Source organism: Alligator sinensis, unplaced genomic scaffold, assembly GCF_000455745.1.
Source record: "Alligator sinensis unplaced genomic scaffold, ASM45574v1 scaffold994_1, whole genome shotgun sequence".
NCBI classification, from domain to species: Eukaryota; Metazoa; Chordata; order Crocodylia; family Alligatoridae; genus Alligator; species Alligator sinensis.
The window spans coordinates 740878-753136 of NW_005842488.1; the positions used below are offsets into that span (position 1 = coordinate 740878).

Genomic DNA, 12259 nt, shown 5'->3' on the forward strand with positions numbered 1-12259 from the left:
AGGGTGGGCGGGTGGGGTGGGGAGGGGGAAGCTTTTCAAGCCCCGTGCGAAACCTCTCCCCAGCCCCGGCTCTGTTTGTTTGTTCTGGGGTTTCTGTCTCTTCCCCTGGTTTCATTAGCGAGGACATTTGCATGGGAACATGCTGCAGGGGCCGCGTAACTAGCCTGTAGGGAATCATCTTGCATTGGCATGGGAGAGTTTAGATCCCGTTAATGCTTCTCTTCCCTTTCTATTATTACTATTAAACATTTCTCTCCAGCGGCGCCCGCGGGCATGGAGGGGAGGAGAGCTGGGGCTTTGCCGCCGGGCATCTCCAGTCCCCATTAGGCGCCATCTGATGTGCGCCGGGGAAGGGAAACGGACAAAATAAGGTTAGGGCAGCTCGGCTTGACGCACAGGCTTGACTTGTGTTGTCAGAGAGAGGCGCGGAGGCTGGCTGCTCGCTCCCCGCCTCGACGCTCAGGACACGTGGGGATGTGCTGCTGAGCCGCTCTGTGCCCCTACAAAGGGGCTGGGAAGGCAGGGGTAGGGGGCAGGCGGTGTCTCCTCTCCTCCCCGCACCATGTAGGCCATTGAGAAAAATCAGCTGGCATCAGTAAAGAGGGGGTTCTGCTCTTCAGGCTCACCCCAGTGCACATGGGATCATGGGGCTCCCCTAGCACCCCCTCCTCGGCCTCCTGCGCTCTTTATTCATGCCTTTAGCTGAGCCTGAGAGCACAGAGCTGGTGGGGGGAGAGGTTCCCAGAGCTCAGAGCCTGGGGAGGTTTAGGCACCGGGTCCCAGCTGGGGTGCGTGCACCTCTAACACTAGTAGGGGTGGCATATTGGGCACCAGGACCCCGGAGCCAGAGAGGAGCTTCTGACCTCCCTGCCCAGAGCCAGGCTTGCTTGCTCTCTCTTTCTCTGTCTCATCCCTTTTTAAAACCTGCTGTCTGACTCGCCTCCAAGAGCCGTAACTCAAGGCAATAAACCCCGTCTTAAGTCTGCCTTTCCCAGAGAGGAAAAGTGCCCCGTGCCTTCTAGGAGCCTGGCAGTGCCAAGCGACTTACAGGCGCAGTGGGGACGGGGTGGGATTTATCACCGGAGGCTGCGCTCACCTTCGTGCCCTTCTGGAAGAGTCTCCTGAAGCCAAGTCAGGAACCGAGAGGAGGGATATTACTCCCCACTGGGGCTGCATCACCCCTTCCCTAGGTCGGTGCTTTGAAAACCCGCTGGAGTTTTCCACTTGGGTTGCTGCCTGTCTTACAATCGGTGGGGCTGTCTGTGCAGGGGAGAGGGGCGCGATTGAATCCCAGCGCTTCGGGATGCAGCTGTGGCTGGACCTGGTTGGGCATTGAGCGGTTTACGGGGGGAGAGAACTAAAAAAGTTTTTCTGTGCAGTTTGCTCAACCTCCTTAAACTCCAGCCCCCCACCTCCAGAAGATGCCAGCTCTTCACTTGCACTCGTTTCTCGACTACGGAAAAATAACAAAGCAATTCTCTTGCAAAGACCTCAGACCGCAGCAGTCTGAACGCGGTGCTGTGTGGCACCCTGGGTGGAAACCACAGGCTTGAGGCCTGGCTGAGTCCCAGACGGGTGCTGGAGAAGAGCGAGGGTTTGGGGAGGGCGAGTGCCTGGTGCTGTGAACCTGTGCTGAGCACGGTGGTTCTCTGCAAGGAGCAGCGTCTGCAAACGCAGAGGCCAGGGCTGTCGTTCCCTTGGCTTGCGAAGCCTGCGGGTAACTTCCCTGAGGGTCAGGAGGGCCTTGGAGATCTTGCAGGGAAAGTGGCTGGAGGAGGAGGACAGACAGGGCTGCAGCCAGTTCAGCTTCCCCCATGCTCACCCCATTTTCACCCTTCCTGCCCTGCCCTGCCCTGCCCTGCCCTGCCCGGCTCCATTGCTTGCCCAGCGCCGGAGTTGAGGAGCGTGTTGCAGCCGCATTCCCACGGGCCTCCCAGGGGGACGTTGCCAATGCTCCTCGTTATTAAATATTGAAAGCTCTGGCCCAGCTCAGAGAGTTCTCCAAAGCCAGGGGATCACAGGCTGGTTTAATTTCCATGCCTGCGCTCAGCACTTTCTGCAGCAGCTGCCGGGAGCAGCGAGTGCGGCGCTGCCTCGGCTGTTCACGTCGGGCTGTCCTAGGAGCGGGCGAGGAGGGGCACCACGGACCCTCCTGCAAGGAGCTCGGAGCCCCAGGGATCGGTGTCTCTTGTGCCCAACATCAGCCGATCCGAGCTTACAGCCGAGAGTCAAGTCTAGCAACACTCGGGACTCCTGAGTTCGCTTCCCAGGTTTGGGAACAGCACAGGACTTAGAGAAAGGGGCTGGGAGTTTGGACGCCTGGGTTTTTTCCCCAGATCTGGGGAAGGAGCGATTGTGGTTGTGAGGGTTAGAACAAGAGCCTGTTTTTGGGGCTTAGGGGCAACCTCTCCCTTCTGCAGACACTACCCTTCTGCCTCCCCGGGCAGGCTGTGAGGTTGAGGTCTGGAGCAAGGCGCCCCTGGCTGGAGCGCTGGGCTTCGGGGAAGCAACCAGAGACTCTCCCCGCAGAGCTCAGGCCGTTCTGCCTAGACCTCCGAGGAAACTACAGAGAAAGCAAAAGCTCGGGTGCGTCGCCAGGGCGGAGAAACCACAGGCTTGTGCCGCTTTGATTCTCAAGCTTGTGCTGCATTTCTGGCCCTCCCATGGCTGGCAGGCGGTGAAAAACCAGGGACCTCGACACTGATAACGGGTCTGAATGTGGCCTCTGAGCCGGGTTTCCCTACCCATGTTGGTCAAAGCATGGCTCCCTGGTGGCAACGGTAATAGGTGTGTGTTAATTAATACAGCGCTGCCCACTAGAAGGGGAGAAGTGGCTATAGGATAGGGAAGTGTTGCTGGGATGGGAGTGCTGTGGCTGTGGCACCAGGGCCTTGGGGCGTAGCGGGGGCAAATTCCACCCTCTGATGCTCCCAGGGGCAGTTTCATGCAGGGAGGATGGCATGACCCCCATCTGAAAAGATCTGGGGGTCGTCATCCAGTTGGTGGCGAAGACCTCCCTCACCCAACCCCTCCAGGCTCCTCAGAAATGGCTTCACTGGATCGCTTATTAAAGCACCTGTCTTTAATGCTGCAATGCCAGCAAGCTGTGCCGTGTCTGGGAAGCTCCATAAGGAGTGAATATCAGGCATCTGCGGGAAGGGACACTGTCTTTTCTAATGAGTCATTTGAGAGGAAGTGAGCGGGGATGGTTGGTAATGGGCTTTAAGGCTTTTCGCTGCTGGGTCCTCAGGTGGGCAGCAAGAGAAAGGCCATGCCTTGTGCCAGGTCCTATTCCCAACCCGCCCTCGACTCAAGCTCGGTGGGCTTGTCCCGTCCCTGTGATCCACGCAGAATGATCAAGGGAAAAAGTCCGGCTGGACCCAGATATGGAGAGTCCTTGCTGCCCAGCAGCATGCTGGCAACATCTGCTAGGTGGTGCCCCCTTCCTGAGCCATCTCGTGGGCTCTCTCTTAGCCCTCCTGAAACGAGAAGACTCCAACCTCTCCCCATATGACCGACCATCGCAGCTCCCTCTCCCGCCACCCCGGGCACTCGGTGCCCACTGGCTCCGGTGCTCCTGCACTTCTTTCTGCTGCCATCTAGGGGTGCCGGTTGGCCACTGCAGCACCAGCCCACTTCCAAAATAGTTGGATGGTGTTTGGCTCAGACATGAGCAAGTTTCACTCCGGACCTTGTTGAACCCCACTGAAGCCACAGGGTTGCGAAGCCTCCTAGGGGCCCATTCCCTGTTTATCTGTGGCAGATGTAACATCCTCCTGCTCAAGTGATTGTGATATCAGTCTATTGCAGTCGTATCCAGGAGCACCAGTCGTGGACATAATGCTGGTGTCTGTCTCTGGAGCTTATCGTGTAGGTGTCCCGCCATTTGGAGTTGGACTGCCACCCTCCCAACCCTAAAAGGAAGAAGCGAAGCTGCGATTGTCCTCTTCCCAATCCTTTGTTAAGCCTGTCCCTTTCTCCTTGCTGAGTGGGGCACGGGTAGCTCTGGAGCTTACACTGGACAGCTTTGTTCCAGCATCTCATTTCTGGGAGAGAAGGGGCAGTTAAGCTGCCCTATGTCGGAGATGAAAAGGCAGAAGGCAAAGGCCTCTTGATCTCTGTGATGCCAGTCATATCAAGGCAGGATGAAGTGGTGTGGTCATTTTGATTATTGTGCCATGGCTTTTGCCCCTGCTGTTCTCCAAAGGCTGTGCTGTTAGCAGCGGTCACTCTTACTGTTCAATGCTAGCAGTTAAAGAGTGTGTCAGCTCTCCTTGATCTAATTCAGGGGTTCCCTTCAGCCCTTGATCTTGCATCCAACTGGATTTTGGTAACATGCGGTTGCTTGTACCAGCCGGGCATTCACCTTGCAGGTATCTCATGAGGTTGGATTTGACAAGATGGGGCTGTTTGTACTCTGCCTTTATGCTCAGACTACCCCTTCCTTCTCCACGTCCACTCTCCTTCCCATCACAAATGACCAGTTGTTGCAGAGTGAACTTTTAAGCAGTCCAAGGTTTGGCTGTTTCTGATGCTGGGGAGTTGTCACCTACTGTAGGCACAGTGGTGGGGGGGTCTCCTAGGTGCATGGCAGGGCTCGGGTGGACAGGTGCCTTGTAGGAAGGCACGGATGAATCAAAGTCTGCTAATCTTTTTGGTTTATTTGCTGTTTCAGATTCGTCCTTGTGTTCAGTTGTTTGGTGCTGTCCGTCTTCTCTACCATCCAGGAGCATCAGAAATTCGCCAACGAATGCCTGTTCATCTTGGTAAGTTCATTAGAGATCTGTGCTCATCTTCCATTTGCCCAAGTAGAACATGATTTCCCCCCAGTTAGACCCAGAGCCAGGACAACCTGGGGGAGTCTCCAGCATCAAAGTCCTACTCAGAGAAATCCACTAAAAGGTTCATGAATTGAGAACTGAGGCATTCTCTGAAATGGGTATTGTTGTGCAGAAGGGGCACTTATATCTTGTCTGCATGCACAGATACACACACACTCGGTGAACACACACATGCACATGCACAGTAGGCAGACCAGCTTAACTGAAGACATGGTGCTCAATCTCTACCCCTTAAGTGTGGATGCCCTTCCAAGATCACTTGTAACCTGGCTTTTAACTGTTAGTTTAGCTCATTTAGCTGTTATAAATGACAGCTGAAGTGCCTGGATGACTTGGACAGAGAACCCAGGTGTCCCAATCCTCCAAGCTCCTTAAGGGTAACCATTAAGTCATGCTGCCTTTGCTCTTGCTGCTGGGCTTTGCTTGGAGGACTGCCTCGATGACCATCATGTTTCTTGCAACGATCTCCCTTGAGATCTCTTTGGTGGGGTTGGTGTAAGGCACCTGTTGTCGACTTGCACCTATTCTAGATGGCAAAAAAAAAGGGCAAGAAAACACCCAACTGGAAAAGGGAGGGGGGAAAAAATCTAAAAAAAGCCACTTTCCCCCAAACTGTCAGAAACAGCTGACACTGGATTTCTCCCAACAGTGATGGAGACTAAATCGGGAAGGTCCTCGTGACTTTCCCACGAGTAAGCAAAACAGGGGCTTGTGTGTGAAAGGTAGGAGGAGAGGTGGTACAATGCTGACAGTGGAGGAAAATTACCCATATATATTTAAAGTTGGCTCAGGTGGGTGGGGATGGGCGCCATTCAGATGAGGCTGCTGATTCAGGGATCCCAGCTCATCTTTTTGACTTTCCCATTGAAGGAGAAGGTGTTGGGAAGTTTTCTTAGCAGTTTGTCATTGGATCTCCAGGCACATGGAGATCTGGGCCACCAAAGCCCATGAGAGCTGTTTGCAGGAGAGGCGGCTGCCTGGTTGGAAAGGCATGTGTGAAACAACCGCGCCTGCTCTGGCCTACATTGGCACGTGCTTTCCCGTCTCTGCTGCGTGGATGGTAGCAATGATAGCGCTGCTCCGATAAACAGGATGCTGGTACTTTTACCCCCTGTGTCATCCAGACCTGCTCTGAGCCAGGTGAGATGGTGCAGGAGCCTGCTGCTGCCCTACACCAGCCTTCTCCCACCCACCGCTGCTGGGACTACATGCTTCCTACAGGCAATGGCAGCATGGGCATTTTGCAGCCCCTTCTCAGCGATGTGCAAGCCTCGAACCAGGCAGATTCTGGCATCTGGATACTGGAGCACAGTCCTTAGGTTTGGTCACCTTGGATTGTCCAAATAGATGCACGCGTGGCAGGGAGAGAGACCTGGACCTGGAAGGACTTTTCTTTGTTTAAAGTGAGAGTGTGGCTGAGCCCGTGTTTATGATGTGAGAGCAAAGCCCACATTTCTGTTGGCCACCTGTAGAAGCAGGTCTGGGTGGCACAACACCATGCTTTCAGTTAAGCCAGTTCACCTAATGTGCATGTGCACATGTGTGTTCGTCTAGTGTGTGTGTGTCTCTGTGTGTATAGACAAGATACAAGTGCCCCTTCTGCACAACAATGCCCGTTTCAGAGGATGCCTCAGTTCTCAATTCATGGACCTTGTAGTGGGTGTCACATCCTCTCCTGCTGTAGAGAGAGAAAGGCTGTTCCTGCTCCTTCATTGCCTTGTCCACATGAGTCCTGGGGAGAACCACCCCCTCTCCAGCTGTCCCTGCCCCAACGAGGGTCCCAGGAGTGTCCCAGCTAGGATTGCCTTGAAAATGGCACAGCGGTGGGCCGCGAGCACCCGTGCGCTCCTTCCTCCTCCCTGGGAGTGCTGGCTGCAGGTGTCTCAGCCCAGCCCGGTGCAAAGAGGGATCAATTATTTATGGGAGGGACTTTATATTTAGAAGGCAGGTGCCCAAGCCTCCCTGCCCTCTGTGGGCTCCTGTTTCCGGCTGCTGTGTCTGTGGACGTGTGTCTGCTCAACGGGGGTTACCTGGGCCCCGTTCAGGGAGCTGCACGGAAACGAGAACCTGGCCAACGCTTGACACTCGAGTCAAGTGGCGAGGGCTGTTTCCAGCTGCCCTGCTCGCTCCACCCTCCAAAGCGCTTGACTTGCTTCTCCTCCTCTCCCCTGCCAGGAGTTCGTCATGATTGTGGTGTTTGGCATGGAGTACTTCATCCGTATCTGGGCGGCCGGCTGCTGCTGCCGCTACCGGGGCTGGCAGGGCCGCTTCCGCTTCGCCAGGAAACCCTTCTGCGTCATAGGTACGCGTGGGAGATGCTGGCGCGGGCTCCCTCTGCACTTCTCTGGGGGGCACTTGCTGTCCCCTGGTTATCAGAGACACCAGGCTTCAATCAGCCAGGCCCAGGCTCTTGTGAACAGCCTCAATGCCACGGTGATGGGCGTATTCAGAGCACCGGGCAGATGGAGTCTCCTCGTGCCCTCATCTCCTTGCCACCTTGCGAGGGAGGACAAAAGGGAATGAGGTCAGGGTGGGGTATATGGCCAGGGTACCTCCAGGAGGTGGGAGTTTTGCAGTGGGGGGGCACCCAGGTTGGCTGTAGCAGGTCCTCCTAATGCAAGCATTTCCACCCTGGCTGTGCTGGTGGGTGAGGTCTGGGGACAGCCTTTTCCCTGGTTGTTCAGCTCATCTCCTCTGGAGCCCTTCAGGAGCCAGGCACTGGCCTCCTTGGGAGAACGTGGCCCAGAGCCGGGCCGGGGTTTTTGATTTGGGCTCAAGGAGTGGCTTTGGGAAGGGGCCTTTGTGGACATTTGGGGGCAACCCCACTGCAGGGCTTGTTTGCCCTGCTGGTGTCTGCGGCTGTGGTCAATGCCATTGGAGGGACACTGGTCCCGTCAGGGTGGAGACGGGGTTGATGCCTCTGAGGTCCCCTTTGCAAGCAGAGGATGGTCAGGGAGGGTGTCCGGGTGGTCAGGGTGTCCTTCATGGCTCCCGGTGCTGTGGATGGAGCCCCTCCAGCAGTGACCATGGAGAGGCATCGATTGCTCCCTGCTGGAGACGGTGGCACAGCCGTGGTTGCTGACACCCAGCCATGAAGCAACAAGAGCATGGTGCTGTGTCTGCCCTGTAGCTGGGATGGCTGCGGTGATGCTCCAGATGTACCCAGGGACCCCCCACTTAAGGTTGGGAAGAACCGGGAATGGAGGGTGTTGGGGATTAGCCGAATTGCAACCTGCTGCCTTTCAGGAGTGGTCCTCAGCTGTGAGCTGGGGAGAGATCCCCGCTGCTCCATCCTGCCCTGCTTAGCAAAGAGACCCCCCGAGCAGAAAGGGCGTGTGTCCCCCCTGGGGGCGTGTATATTGGGGACCAGGTCCCAAGGGGCAGAGACTTCCTTCCCAGAACCACCAGCCATGCCTTCCTCCCCTGTCCTCACCACCCTGTGCTCCGGGCTACAGACTTCATCGTCTTCATTGCCTCACTGGCCGTCATCGCCGCCGGCACTCAGGGCAACATCTTCGCCACGTCGGCACTGCGCAGCATGCGGTTCCTGCAGATCCTGCGCATGGTGCGTATGGACCGCCGTGGCGGCACCTGGAAGCTCCTGGGCTCCGTGGTCTATGCCCACAGTAAGGTGAGTTTGCAGGGCAGGAGACGCGGGGGGTGTTCCAGGATGAAAGGTTGGATCTAGGGCAGGTGCGCAAGGCAGAGCTGCTCCCTTCTTGCCCGTGTCACTCCCTCCTGTCCTGCCCCCAGCCCCATCCCCATGCTTGGGATCCCCACACAGCATTGACTCATCACCCCTCTGCTTTGCAACCCCCACCCCCCTCACCCCCTCCCCTGTACTGAGCAGACAGATCGGGGCATGGAGCTCTTTCACATCCAGCCTGCAAGCACGATTCTCCTCCCTGTCTTTGAACTCTCCCACTCCCAACCCGAGTTGCTCAGCCCTGCCAGGACAGAGGTGCTCTGCAGGGCTCCCAGTGCTTGCATGCTGGAGGAGGCCACCAGGACCCGCTTGGCTTTTGCCCCCCTGGCAGGAGCTGATCACAGCCTGGTACATCGGCTTCCTGGTCCTCATCTTCGCCTCCTTCCTCGTCTACCTGGCTGAGAAGGACACCAACGCCGACTTCACCACCTACGCCGACTCCCTCTGGTGGGGTACAGTAAGTTCAGCTTCAGCGGGCCGCTGCCCCAGGGGGGCAGGGATGTGCCTGGAGGGGGGCTGGGCTGGACAAGGGGAGAAGAGCTCCGTCAATGCCCCCGTGTTCTCCCTCCTCGCAGATCACGCTGACCACCATCGGCTATGGGGACAAGACCCCCCAGACGTGGCTGGGCAGGGTGCTGGCCGCCTGCTTCGCACTCCTCGGCATCTCCTTCTTCGCCCTCCCAGCCGTGAGTAGTGCTGGGGGCTGCTGCTACCCTCATGGGGCTCCGAGCGGGGCCTCTACGCTCTGATCCAGCAGGAAGCTCAAACATCCCCTATAAAATAAGGGGCCGTGGCCCATGGGGGGAGACCCCGATGGGATCCTGCCTGCAGGGTATCGTTGCTCCTCCTTGTGCTCGTCTCTCCTTTCCCTCCCTCCCCAGAGGAGCAGTGGGCTCTGCCCTGCACCCTGGAGCCCAGCAACCCCCAGCCATTGCAGGGAGGCTGGTATGAGGGTGGCACCACCTGAAACCCGTACCTCCAAGGGGCTGCCAGCTCCCGGGGGCAGCGATGTACGCAGCAGATTGGAGCGATTCCCCATTTGGGGTGGTCAGGACTGAAGCTGGCATTGATGTTCCCCAAGGGCATGGGGGCGGATGTGGCTGCCCGTGAGTTGGCAGGTGGGTTCTGGTCTAGGTCTTCACACTGGCCCCTTCTCCCCACAGGGCATCCTGGGCTCTGGGTTTGCCCTGAAAGTCCAGGAGCAGCATCGGCAGAAGCATTTTGAGAAGAGGAAGATGCCAGCTGCAAACCTGATCCAGGTATTGTACCAACACCTGCCCCTGGCCTGGGTAGCTCCCATCCTCTGCTGCAGCCCCGGGCACTGCATGGCTGTGCCCCTGCTCCCCACTCATCCTGCAGGCTGTCCTAGGCTCTCCGTGCCTCTTCCCCCAGCTGTATGGATGTCCTTTCATCCTCCCTGCTATGCCAGTCTGTCACTGGGCTCCCTACGCACAGCTCTCCTGCAGCCCCTAGCCCTGCCTTGCAGAGCTCAGCACATCTGAAACGTGCCCTGCTGAGAGTCTGATGGCACCGCAACCCCGTGCCAGTGCAGCGAGCCCTGGCACATCAGCTCTTTCGTCTGGATCAGCCTCCTCCTGCGGTTGCCACAGAAAGGGAAACTTTAGAAAACCCTCCTTATCTCCTGAGTTCAGAGCCCGGGCACACAAAGAGAGCCCCTGACCCCTTTCCTCTATCTCCCACCACCAGCCAGTCCACTGGCCCCGCTCTCACTCCTCCCCAGCCTTCTCAATGCGGCCTGGCTTCACCTGTCATCATATCCCCCACCAAGGAGGAGAGAGGTGGCTGCAGATTCATAGCTCTGGGCTCAGGGCAAGACAAAGGCACCTGCAAGCACGTGGCCTGGGAGACAAAGCGCCCGCGGTGACGCACCGCAGCTCCCGTGCTCGCACAATGTGCTCCCCCCCGTGAGCTGGGCCATCGCTGCTGGCAATCAGGATGCAGACAAGAGGCCGTGCAGGCTTTGATAAGGCCTCTCCTATTGTGATCACTCTGTAATCAATGTCCCTGTCCCTTCTTGAAGCCTCAGCAAAAGAACAGACCCAGGAGAACAGCTTGAAGCAGGCAGGGGCTGGGAGGGTGGCGAGCAGATTTCCTCTCTCCAGCACGGCTGGTGGGGTTTGAACCTGACTTGGCTTTGGGAAACCTCTCGTGAGCCAGGAGTTGCCCCAAAGCAGGATTTGATCAATGCAACCTGGGATCTGAATGAGCCAGAGAGATTTCCAGCCCATGCTGTCCTTTCCCTTGCCCAGCTCATCTTTTCAGCCTCTTGGAGCCTCTGGCTGGACGGTCACCCAGAGGACTCTGGGTTGGAGGTCGGTCCTCTCCGATCTGAGCAGGGCTGACTGGTCTGCAGCAGACAGGCTGAGCCCCCTGACCGGCACGCTATAGTTGCCTTGTTGGGGTGCTGGTACATCAGAGCTGCTGCTAGAGATGGGGAGGAGGAACCTCGGAGGCATCGTCCTCAAGACTGCGCTGCTCTGAGATGCCCGCAGGCAGACTCCTGCCTGAAACCGTGACTAGATGCAACATTGGGTTAGCGGGGGCAAACTCCTGCATGCCCAGCTCTGCCCACGCACCGCAGTCCTGCCCTGTGGTGCTTGCTGCTGTCCCGGTCTTGGGAGGGCTCCCTGCTCGGGCTGTGAGGATGCTTGAATCATAGAAAATGAGGGTTGGAAAGGACCTCAGAAAGTCATCTCATCCAACCCCATAGATAGGCATCTAGCTGGGGTCATCTAAACCCAGCACTCTTCCCTGCCTATGCAGGGGGTCGGACTCGATGATCTATTGAGGTCCCTTCCGACCCTAGCATCTATGAATCTATGAAACCCCCTGCTCCAAGCGGGGCCACCGCCAACTAGATCATCCCAGCCAAGGCTTTGTCAAGCTGGGTCTTAAAAACTTCCAGGGATGGAGATGCTACCACCTCTCTGGGTAGCCTGTTCCAGTGCTTTATTACCTTCCTTATGAAAGAGTTTTTCCTAATATCTGACCTCAACTTCTCTTTCTGCAACTTGAGCCCACTGCTCCTTGTTCTGTCATCTGCCACCACTGAGAGCAGTCCAGCTCCATCCTTTTTGCAATGCCCTGCCGTGAGTTGAAGGCTGCTATTAAATCCCCCTCAGTCTCCTCTTCTCCAGACTAATAAGCCCAGGTCCCTCAGTCTCTTCTCATAAGCCATGTGCCTCAGCCCTCTAACCATTTTCATTGCTCTCTGCTGGACTCTGTCTAACTTGTCCACATCCTTTCTGCAGCGGGGGGCCCAAAACTGGACACAGGACTCCAGATGTGGCCTCGCTAGTGCTGAATAGAGGGGAATAATTAATTCCCTCGATTTGCTGACAATGCTTCTACTAATGCAGCCCAGGATGCCACTAGCCTTTGGCAATGAGGGCACACTGTTGACTCATATCCAGATTATTGTCCACTGTCACCCCCAGGTCCTTTTCTGCAGAGCTGCTCCTTAGCCTCTTGGTCCCATTCCTGCACCGGTGCATGGGATTCTTCCATCCTAAGTGCAGGACTTTGCACTTGTCCTTGCTGAACTTCATGAGATTTCTTTTGGCCCAATCCTCCAATTTGTCCAGGTCACTCTGAATTGTAGCTTGTGGCACCCCCTGGGCTCTGCATGGTCCAGCCAACATGCACCATGCCTGCATTACGGCACACTGGGCACTCCAGCCATGGCTGGTCC

The 12259-nt window shown here is 56.9% G+C and overlaps 1 protein-coding gene across 1 annotated transcript in view; it reads left to right on the top strand.

The window, feature by feature from the left end:
* The window catches only part of KCNQ4 (potassium voltage-gated channel subfamily Q member 4), a gene marked incomplete at its 5' end in the record, with an annotated part of 70317 nt that overhangs the window by 31888 nt on the left and 26170 nt on the right, over positions 1-12259 (top strand). The window contains 6 exons of the mRNA XM_025212853.1: positions 4676-4766; positions 7017-7143; positions 8297-8472; positions 8879-9004; positions 9123-9233; positions 9711-9806. Coding sequence (XP_025068638.1) covers positions 4676-4766; positions 7017-7143; positions 8297-8472; positions 8879-9004; positions 9123-9233; positions 9711-9806 — 727 coding nt within the window. The remainder of the gene's footprint in view (positions 1-4675; positions 4767-7016; positions 7144-8296; positions 8473-8878; positions 9005-9122; positions 9234-9710; positions 9807-12259) is intronic.